General features: G+C 40.5%; 1 protein-coding gene across 1 annotated transcript in view; it reads left to right on the forward strand.

The window, feature by feature from the left end:
* CLN5 (CLN5 intracellular trafficking protein) overlaps positions 1-15,418 on the forward strand; it is a 38,208-nt gene extending 22,790 nt beyond the window's left edge. The window contains exon 4 of the mRNA XM_029603035.1: positions 14,730-15,418. Coding sequence (XP_029458895.1) covers positions 14,730-15,217 — 488 coding nt within the window. The 3' untranslated portion in view covers positions 15,218-15,418. The remainder of the gene's footprint in view (positions 1-14,729) is intronic.
* The last annotated feature ends 1,181 nt before the right edge of the window (positions 15,419-16,599 follow it).

The raw sequence follows: 16,599 nt of genomic DNA on the forward strand, positions 1-16,599 counted from the left end.
AGGTGAAGGGTCTAACTGGTAACTACAGTAAACCTTGGGTGTACATAGACCAACATATTATGCAAGTCACTTACCTCTTTTTCATCTCCTGTGGAACCTACTTTATTTATTTATTTAGCATTTTTCTATACTGGCATTCGAGATAAGAATCACATCATGCTGGTTTACATTTAACAGGGGGCTGTAAAGTAAAATAAAAACTGTGAACAAGTGAAAAGAGAAATCTGAAGTTACAATAAAACAAGGATGTTCAAACTGGGTGGAGGAAAGTCTAAAGGAATTTAACATTAAGATCAATTATTTACAAAGTTCTAAAAATGTCTGACTGTGGTTGTCATTGAAATGAGATTTAATTAGGGTCTGGAAAGGCTTGTTTAAACAACCACGTCTTAAGCCTTTTTCTGAATGTTCGAAGGCATTGACGAAGTTCCTGTGGAATGGAGTTCCATAGTGATGGTCCTGCTTATTCTTCATTGGCTATTTGCCGTGGTGAAAGATTTGTGCCAGGAATGAATTCTGGCATGTTTCAGAGTTGGAAAGGTAAAAGGCTTGCTGTATTTGGGGCAACTATATTCTAAAGGGGGGTTGGGGGGGGTAAATCAATTTTCAGTGTTACAGGAACCCTTCTGATTACCTATGACTGATTTGTATGGATATCTACAAGTGCAACATTATTTGGAGCATACTGTAGGTCAACACATAACGAGATCTGCATCATTACCAGAAAATATGGGGAGCAAAGGCAGCTTATACAGGGGCTTTATCTCAAAAAATTATAATGAGCTATCTTGTCCCATTGAGGGGAAATTATCTCATGAGGTGAAATGGGAAAAGAATCTCCAATGCTTAATAGAGGAAGAGACGTGGGAGAACATAAGTAGGAGAACAGCAAAATAATTTATTTTGGCTTCTTTGACAGAAAACAGTTACAATATATATTATAGATGGTATCTCCCCCCATCTAGATTGAAGAAAATAGAGTTCAGTATCTGACTCATGTTGGAGGGGATGTAGTGGTGTGGGGACCTTGAGCCACATTTGGTGGAACTGCCCTGTTAGATTATTCTGGAAGAGGGTGCAAGGTCTTATTAAGGAAATAATACAAATATCTGTGAATCAGAAGCCAAAGTTATTTTTTCTTTTTAATGCTGAGATTGATGACCTTGCATGAAACATTGTTAAGTTGGTATTTCATGTATTAATAGCTGCCCAATTCAAAGTTGCAGTATATTGGAAGCAGAAGGAGGCACTTTAGTGATATTGCCTTGTTTAAACGTATATATGGATTATATATCGTATGGAAAAGTTGACTGCTCTGCAGAGGGACACCTTGAAAGTATTTGGCAAAGCGTGGGAGCTATTTGATAGATGAGTGGGGGAAAATGGGATGGGGAAAGGTTTAATTAAGGAGGGCAGAAGGTTTTGATTGTTAGTTATCAGTAGGTTCTAAGAATATATATGTAAATGTTAACGACTGTTCTAAAAATTGTTTAATAAACACTTAATTACAAACAACAACAAAAACTGTTGCAAGCAACTCTTGCCTATGTAACATCACAGCCTCTTGGAAGCCAAGGCAGGGCAAGTTGGTAAGGAGACTGGACGGAGGATTAATCAGTAAAGTATCTTTTTAACTATCCCTTCAACTACCTTCTGAATCAAGTGACACTGAAGTCCTCCCACTGTAAAGTCTGAGCATGCACAAGAAACTCTCTATGTGCCTTCTTGCAGTTTGCAGACAATTTATTTTCCAAAGTTCTCTGAGCTTAAAAAAAAAAAATAAAGCTTTTTTAAAAAGTAGGCTTTAGCACTGGTAAAGGGTTTTTTCTGATCTCCTCTGCTGCAGTCTGTGGTCTGTTACTCACTGTGACAGACCACAGAGGTAGTGGCACTGCTTTTTGTGTTCACTAGGGGTAGGGTAGGAGTGGAATGGAGTGAAGATTAAAGCAGTGCCAGTAATTTTTCTGTGTGTAATGGACACAGCCACACAGTGAGCTTATCTGTAACCTTCTTGGTTCTTTTTCTAACAGTCTTTTAGTATCTGCTAAAGAAGTCAGTCAGTGGGACTTACCCAGGGGGCCCCTTGGCCTGGCTTTGTACTCTTCTGTCTATACCAATTTAAAAGCTTTAAAGAAAAATTTGTAATCACTAAAGAAACAGAATACAATTAGCTTACTTCCTTATTTTATTTATCTGATCAATGACAGACAGATGTAGCAGGTTACTGACAGCAACCTAGAATATGAGAGCTCTGAGTGCGTAGGAAAAATTCACACCTTATAACTGATCTTAAGATAGTGTTAACACAAAACAAACAAATCAGCAATCAGTATAGCATACTGTAATTGCATATTCATAGATATTCAAGTAATTTATACTTATTTTGGGTAACTAATACTTATGCATAAGCTTACATATTGCCTATGTGTCAGTGGTCAGCTTTTTTCAGTAAACTGTAAATATTAAATAAGGTAATGCTTTTTGGCTACTAAAGAATATATATATTATAATTCTCTAACATATCGTAGCTACATCATTTTCAGTACTCTGCTTAAAAGCGCAGTCTTGTTTAGCGCATAATAAATCCTGAAATTTACAACCGTTCCCTTCCTTTTTATGCTAAGCAGTCGTCATAGCCCTAAACTACTGAGTAAAATCTGGGGAAGTTCTGCTTGTATCCACTGTAATGTGTGGTGTTCAGGTAACCATTCTGTTCTGTGATAACAGCAAAGATGTCTCGGAAAACCCCAGGAGTGGTGGAGGTGTCGGAAAGGTGTCAATCACCATAATGATAGTAGAAGACACAGAGGAGATGTTCTTCCTATAGAAAGACATAAGGCACTGTACAAGAAACACACAAATAATATCATAAGTTATGGATCTAACAGCAGTCAAATGAATGAAGTAAGCAATTCTCTTTCCTAAACCCCCAAATAATCCAATGCCCAGGAAGTCCCACCAACTTTTAAACCTCTCACACTCAGTTCATGGACTCTAAATCTCATAGGATAAGGATGGATTTTTTAATGTCTCCTTGCAATCCATATAGGTACAGCAGGTGGTATTAATCACTTGACAAGTGCCTCCCTCTTTGGCTAGTAACATATCCAAGACCATACAATTATTCAGGACAACTCCGAAGAAGGAGAAAACTTCTTGCTGAAGGACATTTATGGTGGTTCCATTTTGGTTTGCTATGTCTTCAACGGTAAAGGAAAGGTTGAGGACAAATATCTCAAGTTGGACAATTCCTAAACTTGGGAAAAGGAAGCAAACAAATGTATCCCAGCCATTCTGGCTCAAGGGATGATGGTAACTCCTCTTTACTCTGCAGTGGGGATGGATTTCATGGTGATAGGTGGAGGAGGGGTTGCTGGTATGGTGACAATGAACAGAAAAGTGAGACATAACATGGCCCAGAATGAAATGGGTAGTCATGGTAGAATACGGTTTCTTGAAAGCCCGGCTCCCAGTGATAAAATACAGACCTAGACGTTGCCATAGGGTAATATGGTCTTTATAACACAGTGGTAGCAAGTCAGTTGCACTCTACCAATTTGTTTCTTATCTTTAGTATATTGTCCATTCAAACATATGGATCATCGATGCGGGTCCACAGGTGAAGAACATAGAGAAGGGTTGCAAAGAGATATTGGCAGGTACAGTACAATTTTCAGTTGTGGTAGAGGTATTAAGTAGAAATAAAACTTTCTGAGACCGCTCCCTGAGGGATTCTAGATTGTCTTTTGATATATGATGAATGGGTCTACTTTATGTAAGGGCCAAAAACTGGACTTTGGGGAAACCACACCAGACAGGTAGAATTTTATTTTCTCAGCTATTAGAAAGAGAGACATTTCCATCTTGATAGGCATACAGAATATTGTGGCAAAGGGAATAATCATCAGAAGTGTTAGTAGCTGATGTTAAGCGGTTAGGCCAAAATTTGAAACACTACTCGGCTGGTTCACAGACCTCAGATAAGAGTGAGTGGTCTTTGTGGACCGGTTTCTTCACATGGCAGGTGGCTTACAGAAATCGCCCCATGTTAGCAAGGTAAGATTTGCAGGGAGTGCTGTGAACATGTTGGCAAAGTGAGTCACAGTGGCAGGCATATTGGTGCAAAGCCAGCATTGGGAAAGGTTAAAACTAGAGCTGATAGACTAAAACAACTTGACAGCCTGGTTATGGCGACACTAAAGATGCAAACCAGGAACTTCAACAGCCAACAAGCACAGGACCAAAAACACCAACATCAGTGCCATGGACCTTGATCTTGCAGCAAGGGAGACACTTCAAAGTAATATTCAAAAGATGAGTCCATTGCAGAAGACATCATCCGCTTCCAATATTTAAAGTTCTCTGATATCATTAACAAACTGAGTTAGCAAGGATTCGCCTTGAGGATTTGCTAAGGACTCATTTTGGCTATCCAAGCTACTCTGCCTCCTCGGACTTACCAGAGGTACCCGCTCCTCCGGGGCCTAGCTCTTTTTTTTACTTTCAGATTACAGATAGGAACCGGTACTCGCTCCTTGAGGGCCCATGTTCCTGGACACTTTGAAGATTCTCTACTGCCTGGAAGCTATCGCTGCTACAAACAATTGTGAGTTACCATCGCTCTCTCAGAGCTTTCCCTGGAACCAGGTACTCGCTCCTCGAGGGCCTAAACCTTTCCAGCTCCTGAGCTTCCTTGAGACCTTACGTGAGTTTTGTCATCTAGTTCTGTTCATGAACTCTGCCTACTCACTTTCTACAGTTTCTCAACAGCTCAGCCATCCTGGATCGCTGTTCCAATACCTGAGTGACTACAGCCCTGCCGGGCATATCAGTTCACTACTGCCACCTCTGGTGGTTTCAAAAACCTGTTTAATAAAAGAACTATGTGTGTCTGTCTCCATATTCCAGCCTAGCCGGTGGTCCCTCTTGGGGGAGTGGTCATCTGCCACCGGCCCAGGGATCCACCCTGTCAACAAGAAGTTCAAATTGGCCATTCTACCGCTCCTTGGCATGATATCACAACAGGCCTGCCCCTAGGTTCGTCACTTTTGGCCACTTTTTAAAACTTTATCTTGCTCCAATTTGTAAGCTACTCTCCTGTATAGGTGTTCAATATCAAGTATATGTGGACAATATCCAATTCTTTTTTCCAGGTTTTCTACATAGTCAAACTGTTCAAATGGTTTTCTTATGTCTAAGTTCAGTAAAAGCATGGCTATCCAATAATAAGCTGGTATTAAAGCTGGAAAAATAGAAATCCTGATATTAGAAAGTGCCACCTTCATCTGACAAATCACCGTTCTTCTCAGTCGATAGTATTTGCATTTCAGTATCCTCCCAAGTAAAAAATAAACCTTGATGTCACGATTTGATTTTTTCCTTTCAATGCTTGTGCATGTTAACACCATAACAAAAGCAACATTCTTTCAAATTAAACTCTTGAAACATTTAATACCTCTGCTTGATGTAACCCATTTTAGAACTGCTGTTCAGGTATTATTGTTTATCGGTTTAGATTATTGCAATGCTTTATACGTTGGTATTCCAGCAAACACACTAAGACCATTGCAGGTTGCTCAGAATACTGCTGCTCAAATTTTACTTGGCTTAAATAGCAGAGCACATATTACAACAGCCTTGCATAACCCACATTGGCTCCATATGAAATGAAGTGTTTGTTACAAAGTTGCTACTATTATCCATAAAATGCTCGAGAGCCCTGATCAGCCATGGATTAGCAATCTACTATAAATTTACAGTATGTGCCTACTAGATCACTACAATCGAGCAAATCCAGGTTGTTAAATGTGCCTTCCTAAAACAAGTCCATCTGGCCTCGACCAGAGAATAAGCCTTTTCTGTAGCTGGCGCTACACTTTGGAATTCACTGCTCAATTCACTTAAAATTACTTCCTGCACAAAAATTTATAAAAGATCATTAAAAGCCCATCATTTAAAACTGGCAATTCAGTTAGATGCATAACAGATACGTTATTATTCAAGTGCCAAACTAAGGAGTTATATGTTCTACGATGACTAAGAGTTTTTTCAACGGTTACTCTTACAATGTTTTATATATCTTAAATTTTTTAATTTGTGTTCTTATCCATATTAATGTTCTTATTCTTGTAAACCACCTTGAATCTCTTGACTAGGTGATATAGAAATTTTTTAAAATAAAACAGATGGAACCAAATTTGATTTAATGAGCCATTCACAGTTTTACTGTACCGGCTGTGTGTACTTAACACATGCATAGCTTAGTCTTTGACAGAAGCATATGCTACTGGTTGGATCAATCAGACGGCCATTCTTCCAATTAAGATAGGCACCTCACACTACTGCAGTTTGCCAAGCACCAGACAGGGACTCACCCTCTACCCTCTGATGGAAGGGAGTGCCTCAGCAAAGCTGAGAACAAAATGGGGGCCAACCTTGGCAGGCTCCCCATACCATGCCACAAAGTCCTCCAGAGGGGACCCAAATGGGAAGCTAATCTTGGTACCTTAGGGTACTTCATCCTATGCTCTGGCTGCCTTTGAGTTTCTTTCCAAATCCCCTTCTCTTATGGTACTTGCCGACTCTTGGTCTTGCCCTAGCCATTTGTTGCTTTGCATGCTTGCTGCGCCACTTCTGGTACTGTTTTGTCCCTCCTGGTGCCTTGGGCTTTTAATGCGATACCTCCTCCCGTCTTAATCCTTGAGGTATTGGGGGGGGGGGGGGGGGAGGGTTTCAGCTACTCTTCATGTTGCATTGCTCTGCTCCTGCTGTTTGTTTTTAATCACCAGCATCATTGCTGTTGCTGCTGCTCCAAGTCAGTCTTTGTACCTTTCGGTACTTCCTCTGCTCCTGCTTTCTTTGAGGGGTTTTTTCAAAACCCCCTTCCCTTACGGTACTTGCTGACTTTTAGTTTTGTCCTGGCAATCCATTGCTTTACACAGGCCTTACCCAGTATTCTTTAATAGTTTCAAGCCTTCTTAGACATTGTCTTCAAACTGCCTTCCCCTATAGTTCTTCCAGTAGGGGAAGGCAGTTTCTTCCAGTATTTAACCTTCAACAGATTAAACCACAACAAAAGGCAAAGTTAGCAAAAGTGCATCTCCCCAAACCAGGTGCTCCCTCTTTCATTATTCCTGTTTCTCAAGTGATGGAGACAGTATTTACAAGAAGAATCATATCCTGGATTCCCTGAATCACAGGATATTAATCCGCTAGTGGCCAAAGAGCGTTTTATGACTCTTGGCGTCCAGTGAAAACCAACTCCAAGCTTGAACAGCCATCTAATGATGCCATATGGAAATTACCTCAGGCCTCATCCAGGGATTTGCTCTGGCTTCTCCCTGCCTAGAGATTTCTACCAATTTGGTTGGTGTTCTTTGACCCCCATTTGGAATCTTGGAGTGTTCTTGTCACTTTGAGTGGATGCTTTATGCTTTTCATGGTAATTTGAGGTCTTCATGCTACTTTCAGTTACTTTGAACCTTTGTCACTGTCTTGGGGGAGGTTCTGCCTCTTGATGCTTTGTTCCCCCTTCGTGGTGCCTCGAGCTGTTCATGCCTCATTTGGTGCCACTTTATCCCTCTCATACAGCCTGGGGGGGGTCATACCACTTTGCACCTTTTGGGAGCCTTGATGTGTTCTTATCACTCTTGCTTGCTGCTTTGCGTCTCTGACAGTGCCTCGGAGAACTCATGCCACTGCTAGCGTTCTGCCCCAGTGCAGGTCCTTGGGCTCTTCATGCCACTTTTGGTGCCACATTGACATAGTCGTGATGCATTGGCAAGCCTTCACTCTTCTAATGATGTCTGCCTACCAACTTCATTAGAATTGATTAGAAGAGCCCAAAATAGGCTGCATTGCTTCCCCCATTGACTATAATAGTAAATGAATGAATGAAACAAGATTTTTGTATGGTTTGAAACAAAGCAAATGAATGAATGCAATCTATGAAACGAATGAACACATTTTTTGACACTTGATGGATGAACAAATGCCTAATGATCATCCATCTGGTGCGTGTATAAGCTGCAACATCTGGGAGCAAGTCTGTGGCTGGCAGTCAAGGAATGGTGAAGATGAACGTAATTATTTTTGCAAGGGCATCTGCCTATGCATATGTCTGCCAGCAAAGTGGCAAGCAGAATGGTGCATACATGCCATTCTGCCTACAAAGGTCTCACTGGGAACTTCTTGGTACTGAAAAAATACTATTTTCTCAATTTGTTTTAAACATTATGAAAGAGAAGGTACATGATCCTGGTGTAAGAGTGTTGTTATGAGAGCTAGCCACACAGGAATGTGCCTTTTTTCTTATTAAGTAGTTATAAAAATAAAGAGCCAGTGACTTCTGTTTCATGAAGCAGTTCGCTACATGAAACTGCAATGGACAAAGTGCAACTCAGATACATATGTATCTTTTATGTTACTCAGCAGATTTTCTTTTTGATGTGGGCTGCACACTTCAAAGATGTCCTGTGTGTTATACATTAGCCCTGCTTTCAAGATTGAAATCAGAAAATAAAAAGTACTAGCTAATGGCAAATAAAAGCAGACAAAATTACCTGTAATGCTATGTGGTCTGCTTTTCAATTAAATGTAGAACTTTGATGATAGTTGCCTGCAACAATTGAAAAGCATTCACTTGGGATCTTCGCTGTAGGATAGAATTGCAAGACCAGAATCGCAGATGTATTTGATAAAAAAAAAAAAAAAAAAAGTCATTGATCTTTCAGAAAGGAAAGACAATGCAATTAGTTTTTCTTTTCTTTTTAAAGAGGTTTACCTTTTGAGTCTTGTACCATGGGACATTAACATTTTGGAATACTTAGATCTAAGAATGAAGTAGCATCTTAGTTTGCATGTCCATGCTATTCTATCACTGCAAATTAACCTTTCACTTAAAGGATCAGTATTAAGCATGCTGGAGCCAGAGCAGAAAATAGTCAAGCCCCTCTCCCAGCCCTACAATTCTCATGTCTTTGCCCCCTCAATCCTGGGTCTTCCCTCCCCACCCTCTATGATCCCAGGTTCCTAGCCTCATCCTCACTGATCTGGGTCCTCTTTCCTTCTCCTCCCTTCCTAAATCTCAGGCTGTTTTCTCACTCACTATCCCACCTCTTCCCCCACCCCACTTGCAGCCATGGCCTCTTCCTGGGGGGTCCTCCTCCTCTTTTCCTTCCCCCCCCCCCCCCAACACCTCCCTCTCATCCCAACAGTTAGTTTCTCTTTGAAAATAGTATACCAACTAAAAGAACCTGCATACTCTGCACCTGCTGTTTGTGTGATCCATCAAAGGGGGTAAAATAACGCATGTAATTTTGAAAATGTCATGCCAGCCACAGAAGGGAAATTTTCAGAAACAGAGCTAAATAAAAAGGACAATTTTCATAATTGTCTCTTCCGCTGAAACCATTTGCTTATGTTCGTCATTTGTTTATGTAGATAAAACAGTGGGGCTGGAAGGGATAAATCTGAGGATATTAAGGGAACTTGGGGAAAATTCTGGCAGCTCCACTGTCTGACCTTTTCAACGTCTGTTTAGAGTCCTGTAGTGTCTGGCATTGGCTCACTACTCTAACCTTTATCTTGATTTGTGGACTATTTTTTTGAAACCCGTCATTCCTGAAGCCCTGTCTTATGTCCGTGACTCCAGCCACTTTATCACTATTCTTGAACAGATTGTCCCCCTTCCCCGACTGTATAGTAGCCATTCTGGACATCGAATCTTTGTACACTAACATACCACAACTGGAAATTATTGACTTAGTTTCTTCCACTTTATCACAACGTCCCGAAATCCCTTGTGTTAGTTCCTTTTTTGATAGAATTTACTTGTATTGCTCTTACAAAACATTATTTTGTTTTCAGTAACCAATGTTTTCAACAGATTAAGGGCATGGCAATGGGTGCCACGATGGTCCCAGACTTTGCTTGCCTTTGTTTCTCATTTTGAGGCCACACATTTGTATCCCTCAAGTTTTTGGTCCCATTATATTACTTGGCTTTGCTATATAGATGACGTCTTTTGTCATCTGACAAGGTTTTGAAATTTAGTTTTTTTGTTTATTGACTGGCTAAACTCCAGGAAATGTTTACTTACAGTTTTCTTTTCTAGTACACTGTTCTCAGATTTTTCTAGATATGACCATCATTCTCTACTACAATCTTTCACAAACCTACTGACACAAATACATTACGTTTTTTTTCAAGTTGTTACCCATGTAGTTTATGTAATAATATTCCCACTGGTCAGTTTCTTTGCCTTCAGCATTTGTTCCACCAAAGACGAATTTCTTCAATGAGCTTCCATGATGTACAACGTGGCTACCCTCATAAAATTATCAAAAGGGCCCTGAAACAAGTTCTTTATGTCAATTGTGAGTTACTTTTTATTAGATTTTTTCAGTCCTCAGAAGACACTTTTACTTGTGTTCTTCTGTATACTCCGGCTCCATCATATGTAAATATTGGAAAAATTTAGCTCCTCACGCTTTTTGATAAACCGTTACATTTTTCGACTTCTGATGGAGTCACAATCTCCGTGATTTATAATTTCATCAGAGTATGAGATACACTGCTGTAGTATCTCACACCGGCCACAAACCGTGAAGCCACTGTAAAGCTTGTGAATTTGCTTTATCCATCCAAGTCTTTGCCAATCCCTCGACTGGTATCTCCTATCCTGTTCGCTTTTCCTCAGATTGTTCCACACAAGGGGTGGTATATGCTGTTCTTTGCCCATGCCCTTTGGTATACGTATGCAAGACTTCACATTTGATACACACTCGCATTTATGAACATTGTTCCCATATCCGTACCATCCATGAGACTGCTCCCGTGGTCACTGGTCTGATCTTTGTCACTCTGAGAATAAACTTCGCTTTTGTGTTCTCAAAGCAGTAGTTCAGTCATCACAGGGTGGCAACTTCTCTCATCTGTTATTGCAATATGAACAAAGGTAGATACATCTCCTCAACTCAGTGTCTCCCCATGGTTTGAACAATTCTATTGAATGTCAACTTTTGTTTGAATCATTTGCATTTTTCTAATAAGGTTTTCAACCCCTCCCCCCTTTTTTAATATCTTTATCTCTTTTTTTGCACATTTTTCTGTATATGCTTATGAGATGTATCTTCCTTCTTCAGAGATTCTACTTTCCTAAAGAAACATTTTTAGCATTTTTCCACTGTCAGTTTTTTCTGTAAGGACTTTTATGATGATTTGCACATTGATAATGTGCAAATTTGCAAATGAACTTAAGAGTAAACATGTATTTGTTGTTTTACATGTAATTACTGTTTTATATGTATTCCTTTTTTTATTTATATATAATTTTCTACATGTTTTCTTTTACTTTCTGCCATGATTTAGTTTTTTTATTCTACCTTGTGATTTGTCTCAACATTGTTTACATCTACATTTTGGCATGCATTTTGCTGATTTAATCTCTATTGCCGGAACTTCTGCCTTTGCTGTGCCATTCAACATACTTATAGCCGCTATCATTTGCGGGTGAGTGCGCCGTATCAGGGTTTCGGTTTGAGCTGTTTTGCTTGCCTTTTTTGGTTGTTTTGCCTACCGGGTCCACTTTGTAATTGACATTTGTATTTCTTTCTAATTTAAAGGTCGCTCTCGATGCAGCTTGTCAAAACACAGTTCTGTGTTGGGGGACCGTGTAAGATTCTTCTTGAACTTGCACTGCCATCCTAAAGAGGTGTATAAACCTCTGCTTTTGCAATTTGAAAATTTTTGTGGATCGTCACATTTTTAACCATCCTTCTACCTTAGTGGAAATTCCTGAGCTGGGTTTTGGTTTTTCACCATTTGTTTGTGCTGCCATCTAGTCTGCCCAACAATTTGCTTATGGTAGTATCTTCCGCACTGTGCAGGTTGCCTCCACCCAGAAATGTTATACCCACCCCTTTTCTTCATTTCCAACCTCAAGCCTTTAGGGATCCGCAGTGTTTGTCCCATTCCCTTTTGAATTCATTTACTGTTCTCATCTTCATCATTTCTTCTGGAAGGGTATTCCAGGCATCCACCATTCCTAATATTGGTTCCGAGTCGTCCCCCTTGGAGTTTCATGTTGGGACCCCTAATTTTATCGTTTCCTTTCGAACGGAAAATGTTGGAAGTTTGTGCATCATTAAAACCTTTCAGGTATTTGAATCTGTATCATCTCTGCGCTACACCTCCTCTCCTCCAGGGTATACATATTTAGATCCTTCAGCCTTTCTTCATAGGTCTTATGAAACACATCCCACACCATTTTGGTTCCTTCCTCTGGACTGTTTCCATCCTGTCTCTATCCTTTTTGAGATATGGTCTCCAGAGTTGAACACAATACTCCAGGTGAAGCCTCACCAAGGACATGTACAAGGGCATTATCACCTCACTTTTCCTGCTGGTTATTCCTCTCTTTATGCAGCCCGGCATCTTTCTGGCTTTAGCTACTGCTTTGTCACTTTGCTTCACTGCCTTCAGATCACCAGACACAATCACCCTAAGGTCCCTCTCCTGGTCTGTGCACAATAGTCTTTGATTTCCTCAACCCAGGTGCATGACTCTGCACTTCTTGGCATTGAATCACAGCTGCCAAATCTCTGACCACTCTTCAAGTTTTCTTAAATCACTTTTTGTTCTCTGTACTCCTTCAGGCTTGCAGTCTGTTGCATATTTTGGTATCATTTGCAAAACGGCTAACCTTTCCTTCTAACTTTTCCTTTTGCATTGTTAGTGATGAAGATATTGAACAGAAACAGTCCCAAAAGCGATCTTTGAGGCACTCCACTTATCACCTTTCTCTCATCAGAGCAGGTTCTATTTACCATTACACGTTGTCTCCCAGTCAGTCAACCAGTTTGTAATCCACTCCAACACCTTGGTACCCACAATCAAGCTTCTCATTTTATTCACGAGCTTCCTATGCAGGACCGTATCAAAAGCTTTGCTGAAATCCAAATAAATCACATTGAGCACTCTTCCTTGATCCAATTCTCTAGGTACCTAATCAATCAGATTTGTCTGACATGACCTTCTCCTGGTGGGTCCAGAACCCCACTTGATTGAAGATAATTCACTATCCTCTCCTTCAACAGTGTCTTCATTAATTTTTCCACCACCGTGGTGAGGCTAATGAGCCTGTAGTTTCTTGCCTTCTCTTTGCTACCACCCTTGTGAAGCGAGATCACAGCCGGCTCTGCTTCAATCTTGCAGCACCGCTTCTGTTTCCAGAGATCTGATTGAATAAGTCTTAGTGGGACCTGCCAGCTCAGCTCCGAGTTCCGTTTAGTATCGAGGAATGTACCCTATCTGCTGCTATGGCCTTTTCTACTTTGTTTTCCTAGCTGCTTCCATATGTAAACAGGGTTGTGTCTACTCCACTCCCATCCATGCTCTTGCTACCCAGAAATGGTCCTTCTCCAGCGTCTTCTTTAGTAAACGCTGAATTAAAGTGTTTAATATTGCTGCTATTTTTTCATCTTTCGTCACACATTTCTCCTTGTCTCCTTTCAATTTTCCTGTACTACCTTGGGTCTTCATCCTGTCACTAATATTATCTGAAAAATGTTTTGTCGCCTCGCTTTACCTCTTTAGCAATCCTTTCTAAGGTTTGACCTTTTGTTTTCCTGATTGCTTTCCTCGTTTCCTTCAGCTTCACCAGATATTCTTCCCTGTGTTCCTCTTTTTGGGAACCTTTGTACTTTCTGAATGTCATTCTTTTTTCTTTTATTTTATTAGCCAACTCCTTTGAGAGAATCAGAGCAATTTCTTTTTCTTCGTACTCCTGTTTACTTTTCTCACATAGAAATTTGTAGCCTTTGAAATAACGCCTTTTAATTTAATAACAATTCCACTTCATCTAGTGTCCCACAGATTTTTAGTTCCTCCTCACGATATTTCCCTATTTTGTCAGTCTATATTTTTTAAATTCAGAACTTGGATCTTGGTGTGACTCTCTCCATCCTGGCTGTGATATCAAATCATACTGTCCAATGATAGCTAGTGCTCGAGAGATGTCATTCTCTTCATGATCTTGGTTTTTATTATGTTTTTATTGAATTGCTTTTACCCATATTTTGGACATTATTGCAGGTTGTGGTCTGCATTGATTGGAGCAGCAGGCTGGAAAAAGCAGAATGCAAACTTTTTTAGTTCCAAATATTCTCACAGACTCTGTTTTCATTCAGTTTTTGTATCAAGGCTCTGGCATTTCCTGAGCTATTGGCCTCAGAATTGAGGAAGGGTTTTAGCTGCCATTTTGAAACCAAATCATTTGGTAAAAAATTACTCTTCCAGCTCTACAGATCCATGCTGTATAAATATAAAAAGAATAGCTCAGTTACAGCTTTTGCATACAGTTTCTATGCCAAGCCCAGTGTGTGATAAGTCAGACGAAAGGAGAGTGCTCCATAACTTTCTTAGTTATGGAACATCTAGTCCTCTTTAAGGATACTCCTCCTCACCACTACTGAACACTACACTGAAAGTTGAATCTAGATCAAATTACAATGAAAATATTTCCTAGTAGCCAATAAACGTGGAAACTCTGACATTGCTTCCTGCCTATTTTACATTGAATATTTGTTTACCACTACTATTGAATAAATAGTATTTTCAGCCTCAATGTGAAATCTATTCCTGCATCTTCTGTGATTGACAGGTAAGGGTGCATCCTTTATTGCATTACTTAATCTTAACGGGTGTATTTCTTTCTTTCATCTTCACAGGAAATATGTTCAATCACTTGGCAAAGTGGATGAAAGAAGACAACGAGACGGGTATTTATTATGAGACCTGGACTGTGCAAGCACATCCTGAGGCAAACAGCACTCTATGGTTTGAATCATACGACTGCTCCAAGTTTGTATTGAGGATATACCAGAAGCTGGCAGAATTGGGAGCCATCTTTGACAACACAATACAAACCAATTACACCAGGATATTTCTGTACAGTGGAGAGCCTGTGTACCTAGGAAATGAAACATTCCTTTTTGGACCCCAGGGAAACAAAACCATTGCTGCAGAGATCAGAGATTTTTATTATGCATTCAGGCCACATCAGTCATTAAAAGAAGCTCTCTTAAGTCTCTTAAAAATGTATGATGAAGTGTGTTTAGAGAAAACATTTTACTTGTTTTATAATTTTGAGTACTGGTATTTACCTATGAAGTTTCCTTTTATCAAGATCACATATGAAGAAATTCCTCTGCCCTAGACCAAAGAAAATGCTTGAAGACCTTCCTGTGAATAATTGGAGGACAGTTCCATAAGCACTTGGTGAGAACTCCTTTGTACACAATCGGGCCGATACAGTAAAGTCCGCGGGAGAGCGGGTGAACGCCCGCGCTCCCGGCGCGCGCACAGGCCACTCTCCTGTGCGCGCGATTCACTATGCAAATTAGGCCTGGCGGTAAAAACAGGCAAAAGGAGGTGCTAGGGACACTAGCGCGTCCCTAGCGCCTCCTTTTGGACCTGGAGCGGCGGCTGTCAGCAGGTTTGACAGCTAACGCTCAATTTTGCCGGCATCAGTTCTCGAGCCCACTGACAGCCACAGATTCGGAAACTGTTCGCCGGCAAAACTGAGCGTCCAGTTTTCGAGCCGCGGGCCGACTTCAAATTAATTTTTTTTTTTTACTTTTGAAAAGTTTTGGGACCTCCAACTTAATATCGCCATGATATTAAGTCAGAGGGTGCACAGAAAAGCAGTTTTTACTGCTTTTCTGTGCACTTTCCCGGTACCTGAAGAAATTTGCACCTACTTTTGGGTAGGCGCTAATTTCTGAAAGCAAAATGTGCGGCTGGGCTGCACATTTTGTTTTCTGAATCACACCGGAATACCTAATAGTGCCTGCAACATGCAAATGCATGTTGATGGCCCTATTAGGTTCGGGGGGTTGGATGCTAGCTTGTCAAACGCACGTCCAATAGAGGGTTAACAGTGCGCTCCGTCGGAGTGCACTGTACTGTATCGGCCAGAATGTTAGGGAGTAGGTGGATCCAGCTAATCATGGAAATTGTTGCTATTTTTATGCATTTAATAAATTGGGCTTTTTAATTTTTGAACGGTATATAATCACATTGTTTATTATAAGTACTAAAGCAATGACATTCTAAACAAGCATCCCTGCCCATGCAAGCTAAATTTATTTTAGCATTGTAACATGACTAGAATTAGTTCAAGTAACCCCTCTCTGAATGTTTTCTCTACAAAAGGAGAAGGGTCACAATAGAAAAATAGGTATCTGTATCTCCAGATAATCCTTTGTTCTGTTAATTATCTTGTCCAGTGAGATTTTAACAGAATAGTGCCTGAAGCTCCCGCCGTTGGTTTCTTCTTTGTGACCCAATGAATAGGCCCTCACCTTTCTGGTGCCAGCTTGTCTACCTGTAAGGGACATTCTGCAAGTCATGCTCAGAAAGTCACTCAGAGTTCATTCAGCCCAGGCAGGCTAAAGAATAGCAGAGGCATCTGGGGATTTTCCTTCTCCATGTTGGTTTGCTGTTCAGGCATACTTCTCAACCGCTTCCAGGTTATCAGAGGATCGTATTTCATGCTTCCCTGCCTCAAAACCCTTGTGTACTAGGGTTAGAAGTTCT

Source organism: Rhinatrema bivittatum, chromosome 5 (assembly GCF_901001135.1).
Source record: "Rhinatrema bivittatum chromosome 5, aRhiBiv1.1, whole genome shotgun sequence".
Classification (NCBI taxonomy): Eukaryota; Metazoa; Chordata; class Amphibia; order Gymnophiona; family Rhinatrematidae; genus Rhinatrema; species Rhinatrema bivittatum.